Source organism: Bos grunniens, chromosome 10 (genome assembly GCF_055505025.1).
Source record: "Bos grunniens cultivar Pamir isolate PY7600 chromosome 10, Bosgru_T2T1.0, whole genome shotgun sequence".
Classification (NCBI taxonomy): Eukaryota; Metazoa; Chordata; class Mammalia; order Artiodactyla; family Bovidae; genus Bos; species Bos grunniens.
Genome location: NC_141174.1, coordinates 98,905,085 through 98,930,060, shown reverse-complemented (window position 1 = coordinate 98,930,060; position 24,976 = coordinate 98,905,085). Strand labels below are relative to the sequence as shown.

The 24,976-nt window shown below is 40.6% G+C and overlaps 1 protein-coding gene across 11 annotated transcripts in view; it reads left to right on the top strand.

The window, feature by feature from the left end:
* Positions 1-24,976, top strand: part of KCNN2 (potassium calcium-activated channel subfamily N member 2) — a 504,825-nt gene that overhangs the window by 359,759 nt on the left and 120,090 nt on the right. For all 11 annotated transcript variants that reach the window (XM_086323291.1, XM_086323286.1, XM_086323284.1 and 8 more), the window contains one exon: positions 19,449-19,867. In XM_086323291.1, coding sequence (XP_086179417.1) covers positions 19,449-19,867 — 419 coding nt within the window. The remainder of the gene's footprint in view (positions 1-19,448; positions 19,868-24,976) is intronic.

Sequence of the window (24,976 nt, the reverse complement as noted above, 5' to 3'; positions counted from 1 at the left end):
TCCTCGTGGCCTGTAAGTTTCTTTGTGATCTGATCTTTCCCACTCCTTCAGCTGCGTTCATTAACAGTGCCTCCCCCGCTACACACACACATCGTTGGAACTATCCCAGACTATTTGGAGAGCCAAAACTGTGCTCTTCTTTCAGCTTCTTGTGCCTCTGTGTGTTATATGCTGCAGCTTTGGCCTGGCATATACTACTTTTGTCTACCTGCCTTTGGACCTGGCTTAGGTTTCCCTCTGTGGCAAGCTTTTCCTGACCCCATCAACTGACCTAGTTGCGTTTCTGTGTTAGCACTGTGTCATGATCTAGTGTGGTATGCTGCGATCATAAACCACACGGATGAGGCACGTGGGTAATATGTGTTCAGCCTTTTCTGTGTGTCGGGGAGTATGCTAACAGCCATATTTGGATTATGTTACAGTCGTGTAATAACTTAGTGAGCTAGGTGTTATTATTTTATTGAGAAAAGTGAAGTACAGGGAGTAAAGAGACTTGCTCAAGATCAATCACAATGCTTGAGTGTGGTGGAGCTTTTTCAACAGAAGTGTAGTTGTTGGTTTACACTGATTGTTCTCCCCTGCATTGTGAGGACATTTCCTTGACATCAGGGTCTGTTGCTGATTTCTTTATCTCCACAGTGGCTCAGCTGCAATGCGGGAGACCTGGGTTGGATCCCTGGGTTGGGAAGATCCCCTGGAGAAGGGAAAGGCTACCCAATCCATATTCTGGCCTGGGAAATTAGACCATGGACGGTAGTATCTCCAGTAGTGGCTGGCATGTTGTACAGGCTCAGAGTGATTGTTCCATTAAATGTGATTGAAATCTCATTCGTAATGGACTTTCTGGTCTTTCATGGCTGTGAATTTGGGAGTGTAGAAACATATAATAAACTGGTTTTCTGTTTTGGTGGTTCCTCAGACTTTTGTGTATTCCCTGCACATTCAAAAATCATGTATCCTCAATTTCATTTATTGGCAGTAGCCCTAGTTTTGAATTTAATACATTCAGAAGAGTTTGGAACTTTAAAATTCCTGCCATCTGAAGGATTGAGTGGCATTGTTTTTCTCTCATTCTTAATTTCTTTGTCTCTACTGTAAACACCTACTAAAGAATATAAGAAGGTATGGCTGATACTGTTTATAAGACAAAAAACCAGTTGGCTTAATTAACCTCTCAGATTGATTTTGACAGGAATTGGTTCCCCTCTCTATTTACCACCTCTGATTAATCCACAAGCTTGGTGGTTCTGCTTTTTGGTAGAGAACGTTCCTTAAGAAGTAGGTAGATTTTTACTTTTACCTTATTTTCTACAGCCTGCCTTTAGGATGCAGTGTTTTTAGAAGGACTCACTGTCATTCCCAAGAGCATTAGAACAAAATGGACCAAAAAGAGATTCTAGAGAATACAAACTTCATTGTGGCCCCTCTGATTATCTCTTTATTGGAGCACCAAGCAAGTATATTTGCTGGTTTGAATCCAAATACAAATTTGTGATCTTTCTTAAACATCAGCTGCTCCAGCCGTGCCTGTCTGGTTTTGCCACGTGGAGGTTCAGAGCTAGTCCCCATGATTCAGACTTAATTACAGGCATGGCTCATTGTAACACATGTGCCACTTTCACTTTTCACTTTCACGCATTGGAGAAGGAAATGGCAACCCACTTCAGTGTTCTTGCCTGGAGAATCCCAGGGACAGGGGAGCCTGGTGGGCTGCCGTCTATGGGGTTGCACAGAGTTGGACACAACTGAAGTGACTTAGCAGCAGCAGCAGCAGCAGCAGCCACTTATTGACTACCTTGTTGTGTTTTCAAATCAGCAAAGTAATAGTTAACATAACAACACACAACCATTGTGAACAAGTAAAGGAGAATGTTTTAAAAAGGAAGTTTTGAGCATTCAACACTAAGCTACAATTCAGTTCATTTTTCGCTTAACCTTGACTGTCATCAGACTGGGTTGACTGTGTTTCATAAAGCTCCATGCTAACTAACTTAGAAGGCTGAACTTAGAAAAATAAAAATAAACAACTAAAAAAGATTCTTCCTTGTGGTTTATACACAGACTTGGGGCTCTTGTTTCATACACTGCTGGGATGTGTTCCCAGTTGCCGAGACTCTGAGCAGCTGAGCTTAAAGAACCATGCTGGTGACTTTCTTCTTTCACAGCTTCTCCACTGGGTTCAGCTTCAACAGAGCCTTTTTGTTGTACATGAGAAAGGAAAGAAGAAAGACTGCCCGGCCCAGTGCTGGGAGGGAGGCTCTGAGCCTGTATTGCAGAGGGGTTTCTTCCCAGAGGTACTCTAGGTCTTGTCTGTCAGCAGAGATTTTATTTATCATAGGTGAAACAGAACATTACAGCCAGAATTGAAATATTCTTCATTTTTCTTCAAGTCTCATTTTATCGCTTCCTTCTGTAGTGACGAGGGCCATTCAGAAATATGTGTGCACTTTTCCAGTCCGTGTTTTGATATGTGCACTAAATATACCTGTATTTATGAATGATCTGTAGTATTTGGAATTCTTTACATTTCACAAAGATGCTATGCTGTGTCTGTCATTGTACAACTTGCTTTCTTTTTTTTTCACTCAACACTGTATTTTGAATGTCTAGTCTAGTTCAGTTACATTAGTTATAGCAACTATGCTTTTTGTAAAAATTTCTGACATTTACTTTGAGTTAATACTTTCTCATGACTTCTTTCTCCTTTCTTTCCTTATGTTGGGTGATGTGAGGATTTTTTAAATTTATTTTTTCTTTATTTTATATCAAATATGTATATTTTACAGTATCTAAAGTTAATCAGAATTTTTCTCCTTTGTTCATACTGAATCACAACCCCTGGAGGCCTTCATTTAATCCCATACCTCCATCTGTGTTATTGATATCCAGTATTTATAGCTTGCTTTTCTAACCTCATCCAAATTAATCTTTATGATGATGCTGATAACTATAATTATTTGCAATTTTAAATTTAGGCTTACTAGTGTGCTTACTGGTTCCTTCCCTCTTCCAATTCTATTCTGGGTCCTCTTCCCTTCAGTCCGAGCTTGTAGTATGTTCATTAGCAGCCAGTCTGCTCTTTATCTTCATCATCTTTTTCACCTTTTTTTCCTCTGAAAGAGATTTTACCTATATATAGAGGTATACAGGCTGACCCTTATTTTCTTTAGAACTTTGAAGATTTTAGTCAATTATTCTGTATCAATTTTTATTTTATCAGTCTAGATAGAAGCATTTCTAAAATTTAGAGAGAGGTATCATAACTCTGCATACTCCTGCCTTCCAAGAGAGGATCAGTCAAAACTCACAGTTATCGTTCAAGGCAGAGCTGTTACTGGAATGTGAGACTGTGTGTGTCGTAATGCAGTGATGGCCTTTGGGTGACTGAGTTGTACAAGATTGTTTGGTCTTTCGTTAAATGAGTCAAGACTGTAGGCTCTTTTGAGACCTTGTGTCTGCTTTTTGTGTGATGTGTATGTTTACTGTGTGTTGTGTATATCTTTCCTCTCTGCCAGGACTTCCTGCTACAACTCATTGACTAAATGTAATAACTCTCTTCCTTTAATCTGCAGGTTCCTTCCTTATTGTATATCTTTTGTTTCTCCTTAGCTGAATGCTAGTGCCCTACATAACCAGACTTGTCAATAATACATGGGTTTGTTTGATTTTGTTGTTAGTGTGGTCTGTATTTTCTTCCTAAAATTGTTTTACAACTGGCTGAGTATGCGATGAGCAGCCATAGATTTGTTTCGGATGCAAATCTGAAGCTGGAGTGCCTAGGTTCATATCCCAGACCCATACCTCAGCACCATATAAACTTGATTCACCCTCTAACCCCTCAGTTCCCTCATTCCTAAGAGAAAGATGGAAACTGTGTCTACTCTTTTAAGGTAAGTATTTAATATGGATTCATACATGTACACATACACATGAGGGACAGGGAGGCCTGGTGTGCTGCAGTCCATGGGGTCTCAAAGAGCTGGACAGACTTGGAGACTGAGCAACAACAAACACATACAGGTTAGAGCAGTGCCAGGCGCTAATAACCTGCGGTGACTTACGCACACTTCCAAACGGCTTTTAAGTTTCATCTCAAGTACCGTGGTTTGAGGTTCTATTCAGGTGAAGAGGTTCTTTGAGGTTCTATTCAGCTGAAGTTTTTACCAAATATTCAGGATGAAGAACATCTAACTTGGAGAAAAGCTAAACCAGGAAGAGGTTTATACCCCAGGGCATTGAATGTAATGTGTAATTTTATTTAAGTATTTGCTTCTGCCAGTGAAGCAGGAGGTCTGAGGGGCTACTGTCATCTAAATCATCAGGGAATAGAGGTGACATTTTAGAATTCCTAATGTAAATTTAAGCATTTATTTGCTTTTTAAATGTTTGATTTGCATCTAACTTTTCTGTTCAGCCTGCTGCCCCCGTCAAATGATGTGAATTCTGGATGACCTGAACTTTTACTCCAGGCTTTTCAGTAACTCACCATTTGACCATGGCCACATTCTTTCAATTGCCCGTGCTTTAATTGGACTGTTATAAGGGCAAATGAGCTAAAACATGTGCACAGGCTTTTAGCTAGTTTTCTGAAGTGCTTCAAATAACTAAGGTGATGATACTACATTTTAGCTATGTGGCAATAATTGCTGTAATGCTTCTAATAAAAAATGTACAGTTTTCACTTCAGATTAAATGTTTAGAATCAACAGATTCATTCATATTCAGCCGTTTCCTGGCTTTAAGACTTACCATGTTTATTTTATTTTACTTGTTCTTGTTATTGTTCAGTTACTAAGTCATGTACAATTTTTTTGAAACCCCATGGACTGCAGCACACCAGGCTTTCCTGTCCTTCATTATCTCCTGGAGTTTGCTCAAACTCATATCATTTGAGTCGATGATACCATCCAACCATCTCATCCCCTGTCACCCCCTTCTCCTCCCACCTTCAATCTTTCCCAGCATCAGGGTCTTTTCCAATGAGTCAGTTCTTCACATCAGGTGGCCAAAGTATTGGAGCTTCAGCTTCAGCATCAGTCCTTCCAGTGAATATTCAGGGTTGATTTTCTTTAGGATCGGCTTGTGGTTTATTCCCTATCAACTCCCAAAATGATGTCAGGACACTTACAAAATTTATAGACACTTAGACCAGCATGTCAATGAAACATTAGTGAAAAATTGACCATAGAGGGATTTTATTACAGTTTTTTGTTTGCTCTAATATTGATTTTCATCCTTTCCAATCCTGTTAATATCATCACTGATGTCAATGTCTGTGTCCATCTGCTCTTAGTTTCCTTTCAGTTAGGTAAGAGTGCCTTCATCTGAGGCTACCTGTTGACCCACTACAGATATGAATTATTGGAAAGAAACTATTATTTGTTTACCACTGTCTTCGTCCGTCAGTCCTGTGAGAGAGTAGACCTTCTGAACGGATGATGAAATTGAGGCTTAGAAAGTTTAAGTGGTTTTGCTGAGGTCAGGTATAGTCAGTGGTGGAAGGTCAGAGTGAAGACTAGATCTGCCTAAGTCCAGGAGATTCTAGAGCACAGCCTCCCAAGCCGTACACCTTCTTGCCTTCTGTCATATCACTTCTGTTGAGAGAAGTGAAAGGGGAAAAATAATTATTCTATCTTTATGGAAGTTAAAATGAAATTTTTAGATACAGTTTGCATGAATTCCAAAACACTGTGACCATAATTACCCAATAATACATTAGCACATGTAAAATGCCTGAATGGGCCCACAGAAGGTATGGACCTATGAGAGAAGCCATGTAAAAGGGGGTTAAGATTTTAAATAAGTTTTAAGAGCAGCAGGGCATGGATTTTTGATAACCTTAAATTACTGGGCCGAATTGGACTAGTATAAGATTTTGGTCTGTAGACATAGCTCTTGTCTAAGTCAGAAAAGGAAAATTCAGAAACATTTGAAGTTTCTATACCTCCTCTCGCTGGACTGGAAGAAACACAAACTGGAATCAAGATTGCCAGGAGAAATATCAATAACCTCAGATATGCAGATGACACCACCCTTATGGCAGAAAGTGAAGAGGAACTCAAAAGCCTCTTGATGAAAGTGAAAGTGGAGAGTGAAAAAGTTGGCTTAAAGCTCAACATTCAGAAAACGAAGATCATGGCACCCCGTCCCACCACTTCATGGGAAATAGATGGGGAAAGAGTGGAAACAGTGTCAGACTTTATCTTTCTGGGCTCCAAAATCACTACAGATGGTGACTGCAGCCATGAAACTAAAAGACGCTTACTCCTTGGAAGGAAAGTTATGACCAACCTAGATAGCATATTCAAAAGCAGAGACATTACTTTGCCAACAAAGGTTTGTATAGTCAAGGCTATGGTTTTTCCTGTGGTCATGTATGGATGTGAGAGTTGGACTGTGAAGAAGGCTGAGCGCCGAAGAATTGATGCTTTTGAAGTGTGGTGTTGGAGAAGACTCTTGAGAGTCCCTTGGACTGCAAGGAGATGCAACCAGTCCATTCTGAAGGAGATCAGCCCTGGGATTTCTTTGGAAGGAATGATGCTAAAGCTGAAACTCCAGTACTTTGGCCACCTCATGTGAAGAGTTGACTCATTGGAAAAGACCCTGATGCTGGGAGGGATTGGGGGCAGGAGGAGAAGGGGACGACAGAGGATGAGATGGCTGGATGGCATCACTGACTCAATGGACGTGAGTCTGAATGAATTCCGGGAGTTGGTGATGGACAGGGAGGCCTGGCATGCTGCAATTCATGGGGTCAAAAAGAGTCGGACACGACTGAGCGACTGATCTGATCTGATACCTCCTCTCAATAATGACCTTGATCTATTTTTCCTTTTGCATTTCCCTTCGTCCTTTTCCATGACTGACTTTCTCATTTTTATAAGTTAGTACTTAATTTATATTCTTGCCCCACTTGAAGATTCTGTGGAATATTATTACTTATACATGGGGTCATTTTTACCGGGGTCTGCAGAGTGTGTTATTGCCTCATGATAATCATTCAAGATTGACTTTATCTTAAATTTTTGTAGATGAGCAACTTGAGATTTAGAGAGATTATTTATCTTGCCCCAAACCACTAGCTAGTAAGTGGTCAAGTCAAAAATTAAATCCAAGCTTCACTGGCTGCAAAACATCTGTGTGTATTTCCTATGAGTCATACAATGATATCAGAGTTTTTTCAAATGAGTCAGCTCTTCGCATCAGGTGGCCAAAGTATTGGAGTTTCAGCTTCAACATCAGTCCTTCCAATGAACATTCAGGACTGATTTCCATTAGGATGGACTGGTTGAATCTCCTTGAAGACCGAGGGACTCTCAAGAGTCTTCTCCAACACCACAGTTCAAAAGCATCAATTCTTTGGCGCTCAGCTTTCTTTATCAGTCCAACTGCTATATCCATACATGACTACTGGAAAAACCATAGCTTTGACAAGACAGACCTTTGTTGGAAAAGTAATGTCTCTGCTTTTTAATATGCTGTCTAGGTTGGTCATAACTTTTCTTCCAAGGAGCAAGCATTTTTTAATTGATTTTGGAGCCCAAGAAAATAAAGTCTCTCACTGTTTCTACTGTTTCCCCATCCATTTGCCATGAAGTGATGGGACCAGATGCTGTGATCTTAGTTTTCTGAATGTTGAGCTTTAAGCCAACTTTTTCACTCTCCTCTTTCACTTTCATCAAGAGGCTCTTCAGTTCTTCACTTTCTGCCTTAAGGGTGGTGTCATCTGCATATCTGAGGTTATTGATATTTCTCCCGGCAATCTTGATTCCAGCTTGTGCTTCCTCCAGCCCAGCATTTCTCATGATGCACCCTGCATATAGGTTAAATAAGCAGGATGACAATATACAGCCTTGACGTACTCCTTTCGTGATTTGGAACCAGTCTGTTGTTCCATGTCCAGTTCTAACTGTTGCTTCCTGACCTGCATACAGATTTCTGAGAAAGATTGAAGGCAGGAGGAGAAGGGGACAATAGAGGATGAGATGGTTGGATGGCATCACCGACTCAATGGACATGAGTTTGAGTAAACTCTGAGAGTTGGTGATGGACAGGGAGGCCTGGTATGCTGAAGTGCATGGGGTCGCAGAGTTGGACATGACTGAGTGACTGAACTGAACTGATACAATTTGATATTCTGAGCAGCTGGTTGATATTTAAAAGGCATGAACAAAAGCCTCCCAAGAAGTAACTCTGCCACTCAACAGTTACCATATATACTTTAAATTCTAATATTTGATATACATCCCTTTTGAAATATGGGCTGCTCTCTCCATTACATGTTTTGTTGTTCAGTCACTCAGTTGTGTCCAAATCTCTGCCACCCCATGGACTGCAGCATGCCCAGCTCCCCTGTCCTTCACTATCTCCTGGAGTTTGCTCACATTCATCTCCATGAAGTCAGTGATACTGTCTAACCATCCTATCCTCTATCATCCCCTTCTCTTCCTGCCCTCAATCTTACCCAGCATCAGGGTCTTTTCCAATGAGTTAGCTCTTCACATCAGGTAGCCAAAGTATTGGAGCTTCAGCATCAACATCAGTCCTTCCAATGAGTATTTAAGGCTGATTTCCTTTAGGATTGACTGGTTGTATCTCTTTGCAGTCCAAGGGACTCTTGAGAGTGTTTAAGTTGATGATTATTCCTTATTTTTATGGTGGTGGTTTAGTTGCTAAGTTATGTCCGACTCTTGCGACCCCATGGACTATAACCTGCCAGGCTCCTCTGTCCATGGGATTCTCCACTGGAGTGGGTGGTCATTTCCTTCTCCAGGGGATCTTCCTGACCCAGGGATCGAACCCAGGTCTCCTGCATTGCAGGCAGATTCTTTACCAAATGAGCTACGAGGGAAGACCTATTTTTATAGACATGTACATAGCATGTATGTGCTCAGTTGCTCAGTTGTGTTTGACTCTTTGTGACCCCAAAGAGTCTTTGGACTGTAGCCAGCCAGGCTCCTCTGTCCATGGGATTTTCCAGACAAGAATACATACTGGAAAGGTCCCCATTTCCTACTTCAGGGGATCCGACCCATAAACCGAACCTGCATCTCCTGCATTGACAGGCAGATTCTTTACCATTGAGCAACCTAGGAAGCCTACATAGCAGTTGAAGGTATATTAAATTAAATGTAGACATACTTTTAGCTGCTTAACAAAAAACTCAACTAATAGTGGGTTAAGCATATGGAGTCAGTGGTTGCTGACTCAGTGGCTCCAGATGTCAGGGATGGCACGACTGTGATTCTTTTCACCTTTTTCTTATGATCATAAGATAACTTCTGCAGACCTCAACATCACCTCTTTTTAGGGTCAGAGGAAGGGAATGAAGCATCCTGTGCCAGTAAGATATCATTTTTATCCAAAAAAGCAAAGACATTCTAGCGAGTGCCCCTGCTTATGATGTCTGGTCATGACTATATCACATGGCTACATGTACCTGCAGAAGAGTCTGGGAAAGTGGACATTTCTGTAATGGAAATGGAAAAGAGAAAAGAGGGAAGGAAGTGGCACAGTGTTGGCCCTAATGTATGCTGACTGTTTATTTCATCATTACAGCTACTTTCAGAGACAGCAAATAGCATTATCTCCATTTTACAGATGACAGAAGAAATAGGTCCATGAAGTTCACATGACTTCCTAAGGTCCTGTAACAAGTTAGACCATCTGGAAGCTGAGCCTGGCTTTCCTACATTCCAGTCCAGTTCTTTACACTCTTTCCCCAGGGAAGAGTTAGCAATTCATTGATTAATATTTTAGTGCAGCAGTTTGGAAATCCTCTTTCCTGGATGCAGAAAGCTCTCAGGACAGCATGAGTGCACGGGACTGCCAGGGTGGGCAAGAGGCTCCAAAAGCAAGAAAGGCTCCAGAGTGGGTGATAAGGAAATCTTCCCAGTTTTGTTCAGCAATGAACCCAGAATATGAATTCTAAACATAGCTTTTCTGGTTTTGCTCCAGTCCTGGACTGAGGGTCTTGGCAGGAATCTCAGTGACACCACTGACATCTTCTCCCTTCACCTGTTTGTTCTTTGACCTAGTCTGTGGCAGGGAGTTGTGGTCTGAATTCTTCGTTGATTTTGTCTTGTACTGTGCTGTGCTTAGTTGCTTAGTTGTGTCCAACTCTTTGCAACCCCATTGACTACAGCCTGTCAGGCTCGTCTGTCCTTGGGGATTCTTCAGGCAAGAATACTGGAGTGGGTTGCCATGGCCTCCTCCAGGGGATCTTCCCAACCTAGGGATCGAACCCAGATCTCTCACATTGCAGGCGGATTCTATATTGTCTGAGCCACCAGGGAAGCCCATGAATACTGGAGTGGGTAGCCTATCCCTTCTCCAGGGGATCTTCCCGACCCAGCAATCGAACCAGGGTCTCCTGCGTTGCAGGTGGATTCTGTACCAGCTGAGCTACCAGGGAAGCCTGATGCCTTAATAAGGAGATCCTCATTATTGTCTTACCTCTTTAGTGAGTTTTCACTTTATTTTATCCAAAAGTTGTTTTCTGACTAAGGACTCTCTTTTTTGCATGAACACATTTTGTGCATTTTCCTTTGGGCCACTATCCCCTTGATATCCAAGAACTCAGCTTGGAAGTTCTTAGTCCTGAGTTATATGAAGAGTCCAGGCAATGGAAGGGGAAGAAGGGGGAGGTACCAGGTACTAGTTTATGTTGGAGCCTCCTCTTTATTTTTCTCAGTGTCTTCTTCATGCCTCTCTTTTGGAAATTTTCACCAGCACAGTAATTATTCATTTATATTTCACTTCCTTATTGAACACCAAGAGGCTTTTGAATCTTTGTATCCATAGACCCTTACAAGCAGAAGCATTCAGTATCTGAGTGAACTGCAGAACTTGGTCTTATTGAATATTTGGTTTAAAGGTTAACCAAAGAGTCTTATTTATTTTTTGTTCATGTTGTTGAAAACAGTTATGTAATGTAATGGTTCAAGGTTTTGCCTTGGTAAGCAGAACAGTTTCAGTGTAAATTGTGTTCAGTGCGTTTCATGTCTGTAGATTATCATTTGAATGTCAGTTACTGCTTTCTAGTTTATCGGGTTTGTACATATAAACTATTTGTTAGGGTTGCAATTGAAAGTCTAATGAACTCAGTCATTCTCATTTCCCCTTCCTCTCTTCTTCAGTCATTTCCTTATTTTTGTTATTAATTAACTTGCATTTTTTCATTCACATGATTCCACAATAAGAGTATTTTTTAAAATGTGTAATTGAAAGTCTCCCTTCCATTTCTCATCCCTAGCCACTCAGTTTACCTCCACTAAGCAACATTTATCAGTAAGTTCTAGAATATTCTTTCAGATGTTTCTTGCACATACAAATATGAATATATGTTCTCCTATTTACAAAGCTACACAAATAGCATATAGAATGCTTTTATTGTTGTTGTTCAACTGAGTGACTTAATAGACCATTTCCTTGAATAATATATAACAATTTTATCATCTTTTCTACAGCCTACTGATCCATTTTGTGGAAATCTCTAATTTGTTTAACCCTTTTCCCTTTTAGTGGATATTGAGATTATTTCTAGTCTTTTGCTAATATACAATCTATGCTATAAAAATATCCATACATGTTTATTCTCACATATGTAAATATGTCAGTAGGACAGACTTCATCTAAGAAAATGAAATTGCACTGTCAAAGAACATGTACATTTATAACCTGATAAATTGCCCTCCCTGGAGTTGTACTGATTTACACTTCCACCCACAGTGTATAAGCGTTTCTATTTCTCCACACCTTCATTAGTATAGTGAGTTATAAAACTTTTAGATATTGTGCAGTATGACAGGTCCAAAACATGGTATCATATTTTCCCCTTATGATTGAAGTTGAGCTTTTTTTTAAATAGGTTTAAGAACTATTTCTATTTCCTTTTCCTTTTCCATGACTTTCTCTTTTTATCATTTGTTTATTTTTCTGTTAGTCTGCTCATCTCTTTCATAAGGCATTAAAGGAAATTTTATACAATTAGGGAAATTAGTTTTTTTTTTGTGTGTGGTAATAGTTATGAAGAGTTTCCCCATGTTTTGGTGTTTGTCTTTTTTATTCTCTTTATTATAGTTTTGGCCAGGTGCAGAAAGCAAAAAGATTAGTGTAGTCAATTAAAAAATGTATCAATATTTTCTTTTAAGACTCTGGTGTTTTTGTCACAGTTAAAAGGCTTTCCTTACCATAATAAAGAACAATATGAAAAAGAAAGTACATATACATGTATAACCGGATCACTTTTCTTATACCTAAAACTAACACAATATTGTAATTCAATACATCTATAAAAAGTGAATAAATAATTTAAAAGGCCTTCCTTTTAGTGAGCTTGCAAAATAATTCTTACATGATTTCTTCTATTATGTTAGTAGTTTAGTTTCATTTTTATATCTAAATCTTTCATCCACCTGGAATTTTTCTTGATATATTTGGTGTGAAGCATCCATTCAACTTTATGTTTCTCTAGTCGGCTATTTAGTTGTCCCCAAATCATTTTTTAATAAACTGTGTTTTCCTCACTGACTTGATGGTCTGCCTTATAATACTGTGAATTTCCTGGTATGTTGGGTCTATTTGGTCTGGTCTTCTGTACTGTCCCATTGGCCTATCAGTGAGTTTATGTCCCAGTACCACATGGTTTCAATCATTAACTTGTTTAATAATCTATCAGAACTGCTTCTCCATCTTACTCTTCCTTTTCAGAGGTTTTTTGTTTGGTTGGTTGGTTATTCTACCTATACTTACTTTTTTAACAAATACATGCCTAAACTTATTTTATTCAGAATTATTTTCATGCACCACTTCTGTGCTGAACACTGCTGTGAATTCTCTACTGGAAAGGAAACTTGATATATAAGACACTGTCCCGAGATCAGACCAGAGAGCTTTCACCTCACTGAAGAGAAAGAGCACGTGTTGAAGGCGGCTCCCCTTCCCCCTCTGTGTGCACAAGTCTGTTCTCTGTATCTGCATCTCTGTTCCTGCCCTGCACACAGGCTCATCTGTACCATCTTTCTAGATTTCATACACACATGTTAATACATAATATTTGTTTTTCTGAAGAATTGAGAGAGTAGGATTGACATATATACAGTGCCATGTGCAAATAGATAACTTGTGGGAAGCTATGTGGCACAGGGAGCTCAGTTCAGTGCTCTCTGACAACCTAGAGGGGTGGGTTGGAAGGGTGGGGGAGGTTCCAGGGGAGGGGGGGATATATATATAGCTCATTAAGTTCATTGCACAGCAGAAACTAACACGACATTGTAAGCAGTTATTCTCCAATTAGAAGGTGGCTGAGGCATTGCCGCTCAGTCCCTCACTCTCCTCAGCTGGCTAAGCTGAGGGCCTTGTGCCAGCACGTGACCTGATCATGTAATGGGCCTGTGCCACTCTCTTTTTGCTGCTGACTCTTGCTACCAGGTCATCTTGGAAATGAGCTTGAAGTAGATTGTGTGTTGGATATCTGAGCAAATGGAAAGCTTGTGATGGGATATATTTGGAGAGCATGTCCTGTTATGCCTACAAGTTACTTTACTTTACTCTGGCATTACACTTTAGACCATTAACCACAGCTCCAGAATTAAAGCAGATGAAATCGTCATGCTTTAGGCCCCAGAATCTTTCTTCTTTGATCAACATCAAAATGAAAAATGAATAGAGATGGTTTAATAGCTGTCATTTTGACTACTCTAACTCCCCCACAAGTTAGCTTAAAAGAGATCGTCTATGTATTATATGGGTCATATTGAATGTAATGGGAATATTTTTACAGTTGGATTTTCATTCTTGACCTGGAGTCACTTGATGAAAATTTAGAGTGTTTTCTTATTCTGGGTAGAATATTGGGTGCCTTATCATAGCTCTGAACCTGGTAAATATTATTTGACAGTTTCTAATTGACAGCCCTCACCCTTGACTCTAAAAATACTTTCTTTTCTTCCTGCTTCACAGACAGGCTTGGCTTTCCGGCTGCCCTCCACATTTGGGGTTCCTCAGGACTTGGCCCTGTGTCCTGTCCTCTTCATTTCCTCTAATTTTTCTTTTGATCTCATAAAACTACCTAAATATTGATGCCTTCCAAATTTATTTCAATAGTCCAGAGTTCGCCTCTGAGTGGCTTGCAATCCTGCTGCCTACTTGGCATCTATACTCAAATGGCAGTGGCCAAAACGGAACCTCCCCTGCTCCCCGTGTCCAGCCCACTGTACTCAGGACGTGGCACCAACATCAACTGTGTTTGTCAGAGTAGAAGCTCGGTCGTCTCTGATTCTCTTTTTTTGAATGACTCCCACATTCAGCCCATCAGCAAGTTCTAGCTAGATCTCCAAAATATTTCTCTAGTGCACCCACTGTATTCATTTCCATGGCAACCCTCACTGATCCTGGTCCAGGTCAGGGGGATACTACCTACCATCAGATGCAATAGAACTTCCTAACTAGTGTCCTCCCTTGTAAACTCTGGTTTAACCTGTAAATCACATCGTGTCGTTCCTTGCGTAACACTCTCCAGCAGATTCAGTGCCCTTGGACTGAAATCCGATCTTGACACTACGGTCGTCAAGGTCCCACATATCTTTCCACCCTTGTCTCTTCAAACTCGTCTCCTGTCTCTCTGCCCCTTGACCTGCCACTCTGGTTTTCTTACATTTCCTTAGGCATGCTAAGCTTTTGTAGCCTATGGCCTTTACATGTGCTATCTCCTCTGCTGGAATGTTCTTCTTCTGGCAGTTTATATGACTGGCTCTTCTCTTCTTGCAGATGTTGCCTTAAGTGCTACTTCTCAAGATGACTTCCCTGATGACCACGCGTGCTGTCACCTCCAATTTATCGTTCTCTATTCATCTCTTGTTTGTTTCCTTCATGGCGATATACACAGACATAATTACTTTAGTAAATTGCTTTACATCTGCTTCTTTGATTTTGTTTTTCTTTCTTGGTGAAAGTTAGTTCCATGGGGCAGACTCTGTCTGCTACAAATCCTACCTTGTGGCTAATACATGGCAGAATGCCTGGCACATAGTGAGTATTCAGTACACTGAATATTTAGTGAATAAATGAAAAAAAACAAAGGAACAAGCAGCTATTATGGATGGGGGGTAAGTGAAGAGTAGAAGGAAATATTTCTTTCTTTAGCACTGAAGTATGTACTATGATAAAACCAAGAATTAAAATAATTTCAGGTGTTGATTAAACCCCTGATGGTAAAAAGCAACTACACTATAGAAAATTTCTCTGGGGACATTATTGAACATGCTGTCAAATTGCAGAATTATGCTGCTGCAATGACTTAGCATTTAATAGGGTGTGTTCTCTACAAATTTGGAAAATATCAGATTTATTTCACTTGTGTTCAGTATTAGTATTCTCATCTCCCTTGAGCATGCTCAGTTAGCATTAGGACCTGTCTAGTGATTAGAGTAATCAATATTAACTGAGAAACAGTAAGGCAGTTCATTTTCCAAGTGTTTATAATTCTTTACCAGATAGATATGGAGCCTCGCAGATGAGTAGAGTGACAGTCTGACAAAGAAATCCTTATTGTCCTCTGTGGTGGCAGCTATAAGGGGCACACAAAGAGATCACGATGGAACAAAACGGGGAGACTTGCAGATTTGTCTCAGCCTGGACGGTGTCCTAAGGAAGGTGAGACTATGGAGTTTGGTCTCAAAGGAATAAGAATTTGCTCGGTGGAAAGACTTTCCGTAAGACAGAATGGACAAAGAACTGGTAGTGTGTTCTGAAATCTGCAACCAGAGGGAAATGTAAGAGAAGAAATAGGCAATGAGTTTGAAGAGATAGGCAAAACCAGATTGCTGAATTGACAGGAGGAAGGTGGCTTGGAATGGTTTTAATCTTGATAGCAATAGGATTATATAATTTCCATTTTCAGGAGGTCACTGGAGGATGGATGATGGCTTCCAGTAGGAGATATCTGGTTGTAGAGGTAAAAGGCATGGAAGAGGTCCTCCTGGAAAGTACAGAAAGAAGAGTCAGAGATGAAGCTTACTAGAGAAGGGGCTCGTGAATGGTTGTAAGGGGAAAGGGCTTTTTTTTTTTTTTTTTTTTTCAGGAAAATGGGATATATTCTTCAGAATGGCAGCAATTTTTTTTAAAAAAGCAATGTCACACAAGCCAAGAGAAGAGATCTTTTTTAGAAAGGAAGAAATGATTAATACCAGATCAAGTGAGATAAAGATTAAGTTGGAAGAACTAGAGTTCATAATGAAGGTGTTTTGACTGACCCTTAGGCAGAGCTGTATTGGTGGAGTGATGGGTGATGAGGATGATAGCCCCAGGGAGGTGTTGGGGCTGAAAGAAAAGTGAGAAAATGAAGACTGCTTAGGGCAGACACAGAGCCAGCGGGGACTCTGTGTTGAAGTGAAGTGAAGCCATTCAGTCGTGTCCGACTCTTTGTGACCCCGTGGACTGTAGCCTACAAGGCTCCTCTGTCCATGGAATTTTCCAGGCAACTGGAGTGGGTTGCCATTTCCTTCTCCAGGGGAATCTTCCCGACCCAGGGATCGAACCCGGGTCTCTCGCGTTGCTTTACCGTCTGAGCCACCAGGGAAGCCCTTGTTTGTGTTGCTCTGATTTTAATGAACGGCGGGGATTTGAACATGCTTGTATCGTCTGCTGAGAGGGAGAAAGCACAGGAACTGGAGGGGAACTGGATTTCGGTGGAACACTGCTGTAAATAGGTAGAACAGAAGAGAGTGCAAACAAGGAGAAAAGGAGGAGATGTAGGTGAGCTTGTGGCTGAAGTATAAAATGGAGGTATTTCTGATACTGAGGGCAACTGTACTGACTGGAACAAAGTTGGCTCTGCAGGGAAAAGACTCCTGTCTGGAGCAGAAGCTGTAGGGGTCGGGGGATGATGGCAGAGATGCTGAGGGTGCAGCTGGCACTGAAGGCATGTGCCTGTGGTGGGCCCAGCCCACCTGCACGACCCGATGGAAAGTTACCTGGGCAGGCCCACCGGAACAGGAGGGAAAAGGCTGCTGAGGACTCCGGCGGCACGGTGGCTGCAGTGCTGGGAAAGAAGGAGTGAACCAGCTTCCTTAGGGAAGTGAGCAGGGAGGGCAATGGGAAGGCCTGGAAAGAGGGGGTAGCCTGCATGAGGTCAGGGGACCAAGTGCTCTGGGAGTGATGGGGGAGGATCGGGAGAAATAGGAGCCTGGAAGTAACGTCAGCATTAATACATCACTTTACGGCTCACCTCAGAAGGCACTCATTCTGCACCGATGCTGCTATTGCCCAGAAGGGAGTGGGGAAAGCCTGTCTTGGAATCGTGCTGAGAATCTGTAGCACAGCTTCTGTCTATCCGGTGTCTTGGTGCTTATGACTCCTTTTGCGGGTGGATTTGATTTGTTTCCAAGTCGTTCAGAACCATGTTTGGTGAAGAAAGGAGACAAACTGGGTAATATCATTTTCAGTAGAAATGGAAACGTGGACTTAAATAACAGTATTGTTTTTCTTACGTGACTTACACTGGCCCTTGATAGCACTTTACCAAGACTAGTGATAGCGTCTCTAAATGTATAGAGCCTCTCAAAGGAGCTAGTTGGAGGAAGACATCCTTTTGGGCATAAGCATCTTAAGAGATTTTGGGTTCTGAAGAGTTAGAGAGTATCCTGTAAATACTCACTGATAAACAGTTTAGAAGGCTTCTACCATTATATCTATACAATCTTTTGTATATCTTTATTATTGAAATCTTTTATGCCAGTGTGGTATTGAAAGTGGTGAACTGCATAAGAATATTTCTGTCGCCAACTTAATGGCTTTATTTATGATCTGTTTCTTTCTTGGAAACTGGAAAGTCTAATTTTAACTTTTTAGCATTTCTAATTTTTAGCATTTATTTATCAAACCCTCTGAGTTCCCTAGGTAGAAAGTTAATGATAAAGGCATACAGAAAACCATATGTTGCCATAATTTGTTGAAAATTTGATAAGAGATCCTGCTTATTCTCCAACTTTTTTGAAGTACCAGAAAGAAGTGATCATTTGGTCCTCAAATTCCTGTCCTTGCAAGTAGCACTGATGGCAGTGTTTGAACAACAGAATGGGCAGTAGCTGTGACCTGCAGGCAATTAACTTAGAATGGGAATTTGTTACCATCTAAGTGCTGGGTGGAGAAGGAGAACTTGGCAACCCATTCCACTATTCTTGCCTGGAGAATTCTATGGACAGAGGGGCCTGGCGGGCTACAGTTCATAGGATTGCAAAGAGTCGGACTCGACTGAAGCAACTTAGCATGCAAGTGGTGCAGAGATGACTATTTTGACTCCAGACGAGCAGAGGTCATAGAATCCAATCACCCTGAAGATCTGCTCAGCCAACTTCCTTTGCAACTCACTTACCTGAGAACGCACTGTTCTCACTTGGGTTGCTTTCATCTCATGCTTTCTACAGAAATTGGCTACCTACCAAAAGGCAAAGAATATGTCATCTCTCTCAGTGGGAGAGCACTGTTGGCATTCTGGGCAGACAGGTCTGTTTTGTGCGTGGGACTCTCAGAACTACAGCGAGCTTGGCACCGCTGGCTTCCTGGCTGTAAATGCCAGTAGCCTTCACAAGTCACTGTGACAGTCAGAAATGATGCCTCTGGCTGTTTGTGATCTAGAGCCTGGGGGACTTGTTTACTGAACAGCCAGGGAAGACAGGAAACATTCTTTTCTGTTCCTTTTATGGTCTATCTTCTTTTTCTTTCTTTTCTTTGTTTTCGTTCATTGTGGAGTGAGGAATGACAGAAGTAGGGGAAAGGAACCTTTATTATAGAAAGAAAGATGGAAAACAAATTAATAATCCAAGGGAAGGCTTCGGGAGAGCAGAAAGAACGAGGTAAAATATAGAGCAGTAGCAAGGAAGCTGGGAGAAACGTTTTTGCCACATTTGTCTGTGGTCCCTTGTGATTTTCTTTCAGAAGCCAAAAATAAGATTATCTGTAAGAATGCTCCTGTATCATTGCATTAGAGGGTATACCCAATTGCCCAGGCACTGTAAATAAATTTCACTGAGAATATGGCTAGAATTGCGCAAGGTTTCAATCCAGATCCTCAAGGAGAAGAACAGCTTGTTACAAGTCTTTCTGACTTCATCTAAGGTGGGGGGCGGTGGGGGGGGGTACATTACTGATAGGCCCCAGTCCCTTATTTTTAAATGATATCACTGACATGATTATACAGGAGCACAGACTCCAAAATAGCTTCAGCTCCTGTATAGTGAGTTTGTAATCTTAATTTTTACAAAATAAAGTTCTTCTGTGCCAATGCCATTTTCTTAAAATAGTGTACCTGGCTACTAGCATTTAGAAGTTAAGACCTAGCGCTCGCCATGATTGCTTAAAGTCATCTGTGATGTATTTTAAAAATCTGCACTAACCCTTGTGGACCATTCATGCCATACTGAAGCTGATTTTCTACTTTATTTTTTCAGTTGTTCATGGTGGACAATGGAGCAGATGACTGGAGAATAGCCATGACTTATGAGCGTATTTTCTTCATCTGCTTGGAAATACTGGTGTGTGCTATTCATCCCATACCTGGGAATTATACGTTCACATGGACGGCCCGGCTTGCCTTCTCCTATGCCCCATCCACCACCACCGCTGATGTGGATATTATTTTATCTATACCAATGTTCTTAAGACTCTATCTGATTGCCAGAGTCATGCTTTTACATAGCAAACTTTTCACTGATGCCTCCTCTAGAAGCATTGGAGCACTTAATAAGATAAACTTCAATACGCGTTTTGTTATGAAGACTTTAATGACTATATGCCCAGGAACTGTACTCTTGGTTTTTAGTATCTCATTATGGATAATTGCCGCATGGACTGTCCGAGCTTGTGAAAGGTAAGTTTGTTTCTTTTCCTGAGAACATAATTTGCCTTATAGTGTCCTTAAAAGTGGGAGAAAGAACACATTTTAGACCAGAAACATGCAGAGACTTACGCTTGAAAATGTGGGGTTCTATCATGAGCTTATTTTAAATGAATGAGAAAGAACTTTTCTTAAGATATTTTGCATACAGCGATGTCTTGATGATTATGTATTTTTCTTTCTAATCTGACCAGTTTTCAGTAGAGGGCTGCCTTTTGCTGCCTTTATAATCAAAACTTGGAGACCTTCCCATTGTGTAGGAGACTCCTATCAGAAATGCTTGTCTAATGGTAATACTGAGTCCTTTGGTGCCTCTTTGGTTATAGTGTTGATTATTGCTGAGACAAGTGGGGATACCTCAAAGTGCTTTGCTGATTCAGTGCCTACTTTTAACAGTGTTCACGTGATTATAGATAAGGGGCCTATAGGTGTATACTGGGTTTTATTGAACTCTCAGCAGTTAGTGAGAAGGGTCCATGTGTATTTGATATATTGTCTGAAGAGCTCTGGTAGTGCAGAGCTAGATGCAGTCTCAACTGCTTGGCGAGTCTGGGTTCATCAGTTAGAGCATCTGCAATATTAACCTTGCCATTTAACAAACAAGCAAAAATAGACTTGTTACGTAAATGGGAGGAACTGGAGAGGGAATCTATTGTGACCTTGGTGAAGAAAATTCCAGTTGAAATTAGCAATAGACATATAGCAAGGACTTAGAAGTTTATAGAACTATTAAATATTGGGATGTTGGTGTTTGTAGTAACTAGGTATTTTTAAATTTAGCTTTTGAAAGAAACTAAAATGTACATACACATATGTACAAATAGTTTAACAAAGAAAAATATCTGTATGAAAACTGTTGCAAAAATAACAAGCCCAGAACACACCTCCCCCATTTCTTCTTTCCAGAAGCAATCACTTTAAATTCATTTAGCGATTTCTTTGTTAACTACTTTCCAAAGTTCCAAATGATATTGCTTATACTGCTGCTGCTGCTGCTAAGTCGCTTCAGTTGTGTCCAACTCTGTGTGACCCCATAGATGGCAGCCCACCAGGCTCCCCCGTCCCTGGGATTCTCCAGGCAAGAACACTGGAGTGGGGTGCCATTTCCTTCTCCAATGCATGAAAGTGAAAAGTGAAAGTGAAGTCGCTCAGTCGTATCCGACTCTAGCGACCCCATGGACTGCAGCCCACCAGACTCCTGTGTCCAAGGGATTTTCCAAGCAAGAGTCCTGGAGTGGGTGCCGTTGCCTTCTCCGGCTTATACTGCTGCCTCTAGATTTTTCATCTAGATCTTTCGGGAAGTTGGGAAGTTGGGGTTTTAGTTGTCTTTCACTTTCATGTACACATTGCTTTCCTGACTCTTCCCCCACAAAAAGTAATTTTTCTCCCTAGTAAGTTACATAAGCGCCAATCATCTATATTCCATAGTTATATCATTATTATTATTACTGTGTGAACTGCACTTGTAGTTGAACTATATGGTATATTATAATCATTTTGCCTTTTCTGCACATCCTTTTTTCTTTGAAATTAATAATCACCCCTTTTTATTTACTTAGTTTTTTATTTAGTTTTCTTTGTTTTTGCTAATTTTCTATATACTTACCACTAAGTCATATCTAAACCCTTCTACATTATGTAAATATAATTTTACTAGATTTATATATTTATTAGGGAAAACCTATCAATTTTGCTTCAAACTTGAATGTCTGGGGACTTTCTAAACTGCTTGTCAGTCAAAGTGGAGGTTTCCTTTGCTTTATTTGTATGTTTCATATCTTTCTTCTTGAACCTCATTTTTCCCTCTTTCTTCACTTATTCCCTCATTTTAACAAAATTCATCTTCCAGTAGCTTCTGAGGAAAGGTGGTGGGTGAGAGATATTTTTTTGAGACCTTGCAGGTATGGCAACTTCATTAGTCTCCCTTGCTGGATGGAAAGCTCTAGTTTGAAAAGCATTTCTCTTGGAACACTGGGGACTTCATTTCCTTCTGACATCCAGGGTGCGGCAGTCTGATGCTGTTCTCATTTTTTAATCTTTTTTTTTTGACGGAAACTTTTAGGATCAGTGATCTAAAATTTCAGCAGGGTTTGCATGCTCAGTCACTCAGTCATGTCCAGCTCTTTGTGACCTTGTGTACGGTAGCCCGCCAGGCTCCTCTGTCCATGGTATTCTCCAGGCAAGAATACTGGAGTGGACTGCCATTTCCTTCTCCAGCACAAGGGTATATCATGGTGTAATTATTCTATTTAATGCATTGAGCCTGTCCAATCTTGGAATTAATCTCCTTCAGTTCTTGGAAATTTTCTTGAATTATTTAATAATTTTTGTTCCTGTTTTTTGTTGTGTAGATATTGATCCTTCTCTATGAGTTCTATAATCTTCTTATTTCCCTCTGTGTTGTTTTCCACCTGTTTTTGTTTCATATATAGAAGATAATCTCAATTTTTCTTTCAAGGTCTTTCTTTTGGAATTTTATTACTTCTTTACTATATATTAATTTCCATTGTCTCATATTTGCTCTTCAAATGCCCATTTTTTAAACTAGCATCACACTTTTTTATTCATAAATGTACTGTTTAATTTCTTTAGAGATGTTAATGATAATCTTTACTATTTTTTTCTCTTTGTGTATTTTCCGTTTCCCCAGAGATGTACTTTTCTGGGTTTTTGTTTGTTTTTGTTTTGGCTTCAGTCTCTTTTAGAAGCTTTCCTTCAGTATTTAGGTAACTTTAGCAGTCCCCTTATACTTAAGATCGAGGAACTAAAGACCTGATTAGAAGCTTTCTGTACAGATCTAGAATTTGTCAACCGTGGACTTCACTACATGGTGATTAGGGTGGGAGCGTAGAACATCAATTTCAGTATCTTTACATAGTTTTATTTTTCTCTGAATAATCCAACTGACTCATGGGAAATCTGTTTTGAAAGTGAAAAGTGAAAGTGTTAATCACTCAATCCTGTCTGACTCTCTGCAACCCCATGGACTATAGCCCACCAGGCTCCTCTGTCCATGGAATTCTCCAGGCAAGAATACTGCAGTGGGTTGCCATTCCCTTTTCCAAGCGTTCTTCAAAACTCAGGGATCAAACACAGGTCTCCTGCAATGCAGACGGATTCTTTACCATCTGAGCCACCAGGGTACTGTCCTGCAATGAAGGTAGATGCCTGGGTGACAGTATTGTGGAAATTGAAAGATGGGACAGAAAGAAGAGGTTTCATTTAGTATGTGAATATAATAGTTATTTATCTTCCTAGTTGCAGTGGAGTTAGGCTGGCTCTCTCCAGTGCGTAATGCCCTGTAGTCAGCCAACAAACCTTGGGTTTTACCTCTCCAGACAAGAAACTTGCAGACTTCTGCCAGGTTGGCGAAAGGCATTACCAGCAACACAGAGTAGAAGCAGGAATCAGGGTGTCTAACTGCTTTTGTACAATATTTCAACCTGCCCTTTCACTGAAAGCTCCATCATTGTCTGCTGTCACTGAGGTACTGGTGCCGAGAATTCCTAATTCTTTGGTGTGTGTATGGAGGGAGGGGCGAGGTTGCTGGTTCTCAGTGCAGATATGGCGGCTTTCTGACCAATCCGGGTCTAGAATTCTCATTTCTCAAGTCAGGTAAGCCACTTACCACTTGTCAGTTGGCTTTCTAGCTACTTTATTTCCGTCTTGTCACTCATAACCCAGGAAGGAGTTGTGCTTTTTTGTTTGCTGTCTAGCCATTTTAAGAAGGTTTAGGGAGGGAGCTGAGGCCTGTGTGTTTGTTGAGTCCACCTGCTTTTATGAGAAATTCCCTAGTGACTAGGTTTTATTACTAAGTATCTGAATCTTTTTTAAAACTTCTCTACATAAATACAATATTTGAGGGATTAAAGATTTTCCTTTTAAAGAAAGGTAGACTCCTTATGGTGTGCTTTGTTTCCTAGCAATCATGGTACTTAGAGGCTTATGATATTTTCTGGAGCAGCTGTACCTGTAATACTTGGAGAATCAATATGGTAAACTTTAGTTGATATACCTGTGTGGTCTATGAAGATGACTCTTACTTTAAAGTTGTGCATAGTGTTAAAGCGTTAGTTGCTCAGTCATGTCTGACTCTTTGCGAACCCACGTGCTGTAGCCCGCCAAGCTCCTCTGTCCATGGAATTCTCCAGGCAAGAATACTGGAGTGGGTAGCCATTCCCTTCCCCAGCGGACCTTCTCAACCTGGGGATCAACCCAGGTCTCCCGCATCACAGGCAGATTCTTTACTGTCTGAGCCACCAGGGAAGCCCCAAAATGGTGCATAACAATGTAACATTGGAGGTAAAAGCATAATCGAACAATATGTACGTTTAGTGCATCTGGTCCCTACTGCATCTGCTTCCTAAGGGCCAATTACATAACATAGCTTCAGTATCCTGCACATGTCATTCATTTCCTTTTCAAAATGGTTCATCTTAACTTTTTGATCCATTGTCCCCAAATACAGAAAGCCCGAGGCAAGCTGTGTCAAATCTTTTCACATCCCAAAGTATGTGTGGTTTTTTAACACACTGAGGTTATTAGATGACAGACCTTCCCTGTTTTCATATAAAGAGGCACAAGAAAGCGAAAATTGTTGTTTCATATCAGGAATGAGTCTGTAGCCAAGAGTTACCTAACTAGACCAAATCCATGGGTTGGGGAAGGGAGCAAGCCCGGACTCGTGACTCGGACACTGGGGCTTAGTGTCAGCAATTTAGAGGCTGAACAACCTTGGGCCAACCAATTTGCTTCTTTCTGCCTTGGATTCCTCATTGAAAACTACATGGATTTATAAACTTTTCTCTTCCAAAGATAACATTTTATAATTATACAAGTGTAGAGAAGAAAATCATTAACCAGTGTTGTGATAGTAGGAGATTTTCCCCATTCTGTTTTTCATTAAATTTCCCATTTTGTTGCACAGATCTCTAGACTATAACTTGTAAGATACAAAGATATTTTAAAAATTTGCTTTGTTTTCGCAAGTTAATTTTGAATGTGATGTAGCCTGCATATTTCTCTTCCTTAGCTGCTTGCTTTCTGGCCTGCCTTCCTTTCTTTTGTGAAATTTGCAATACT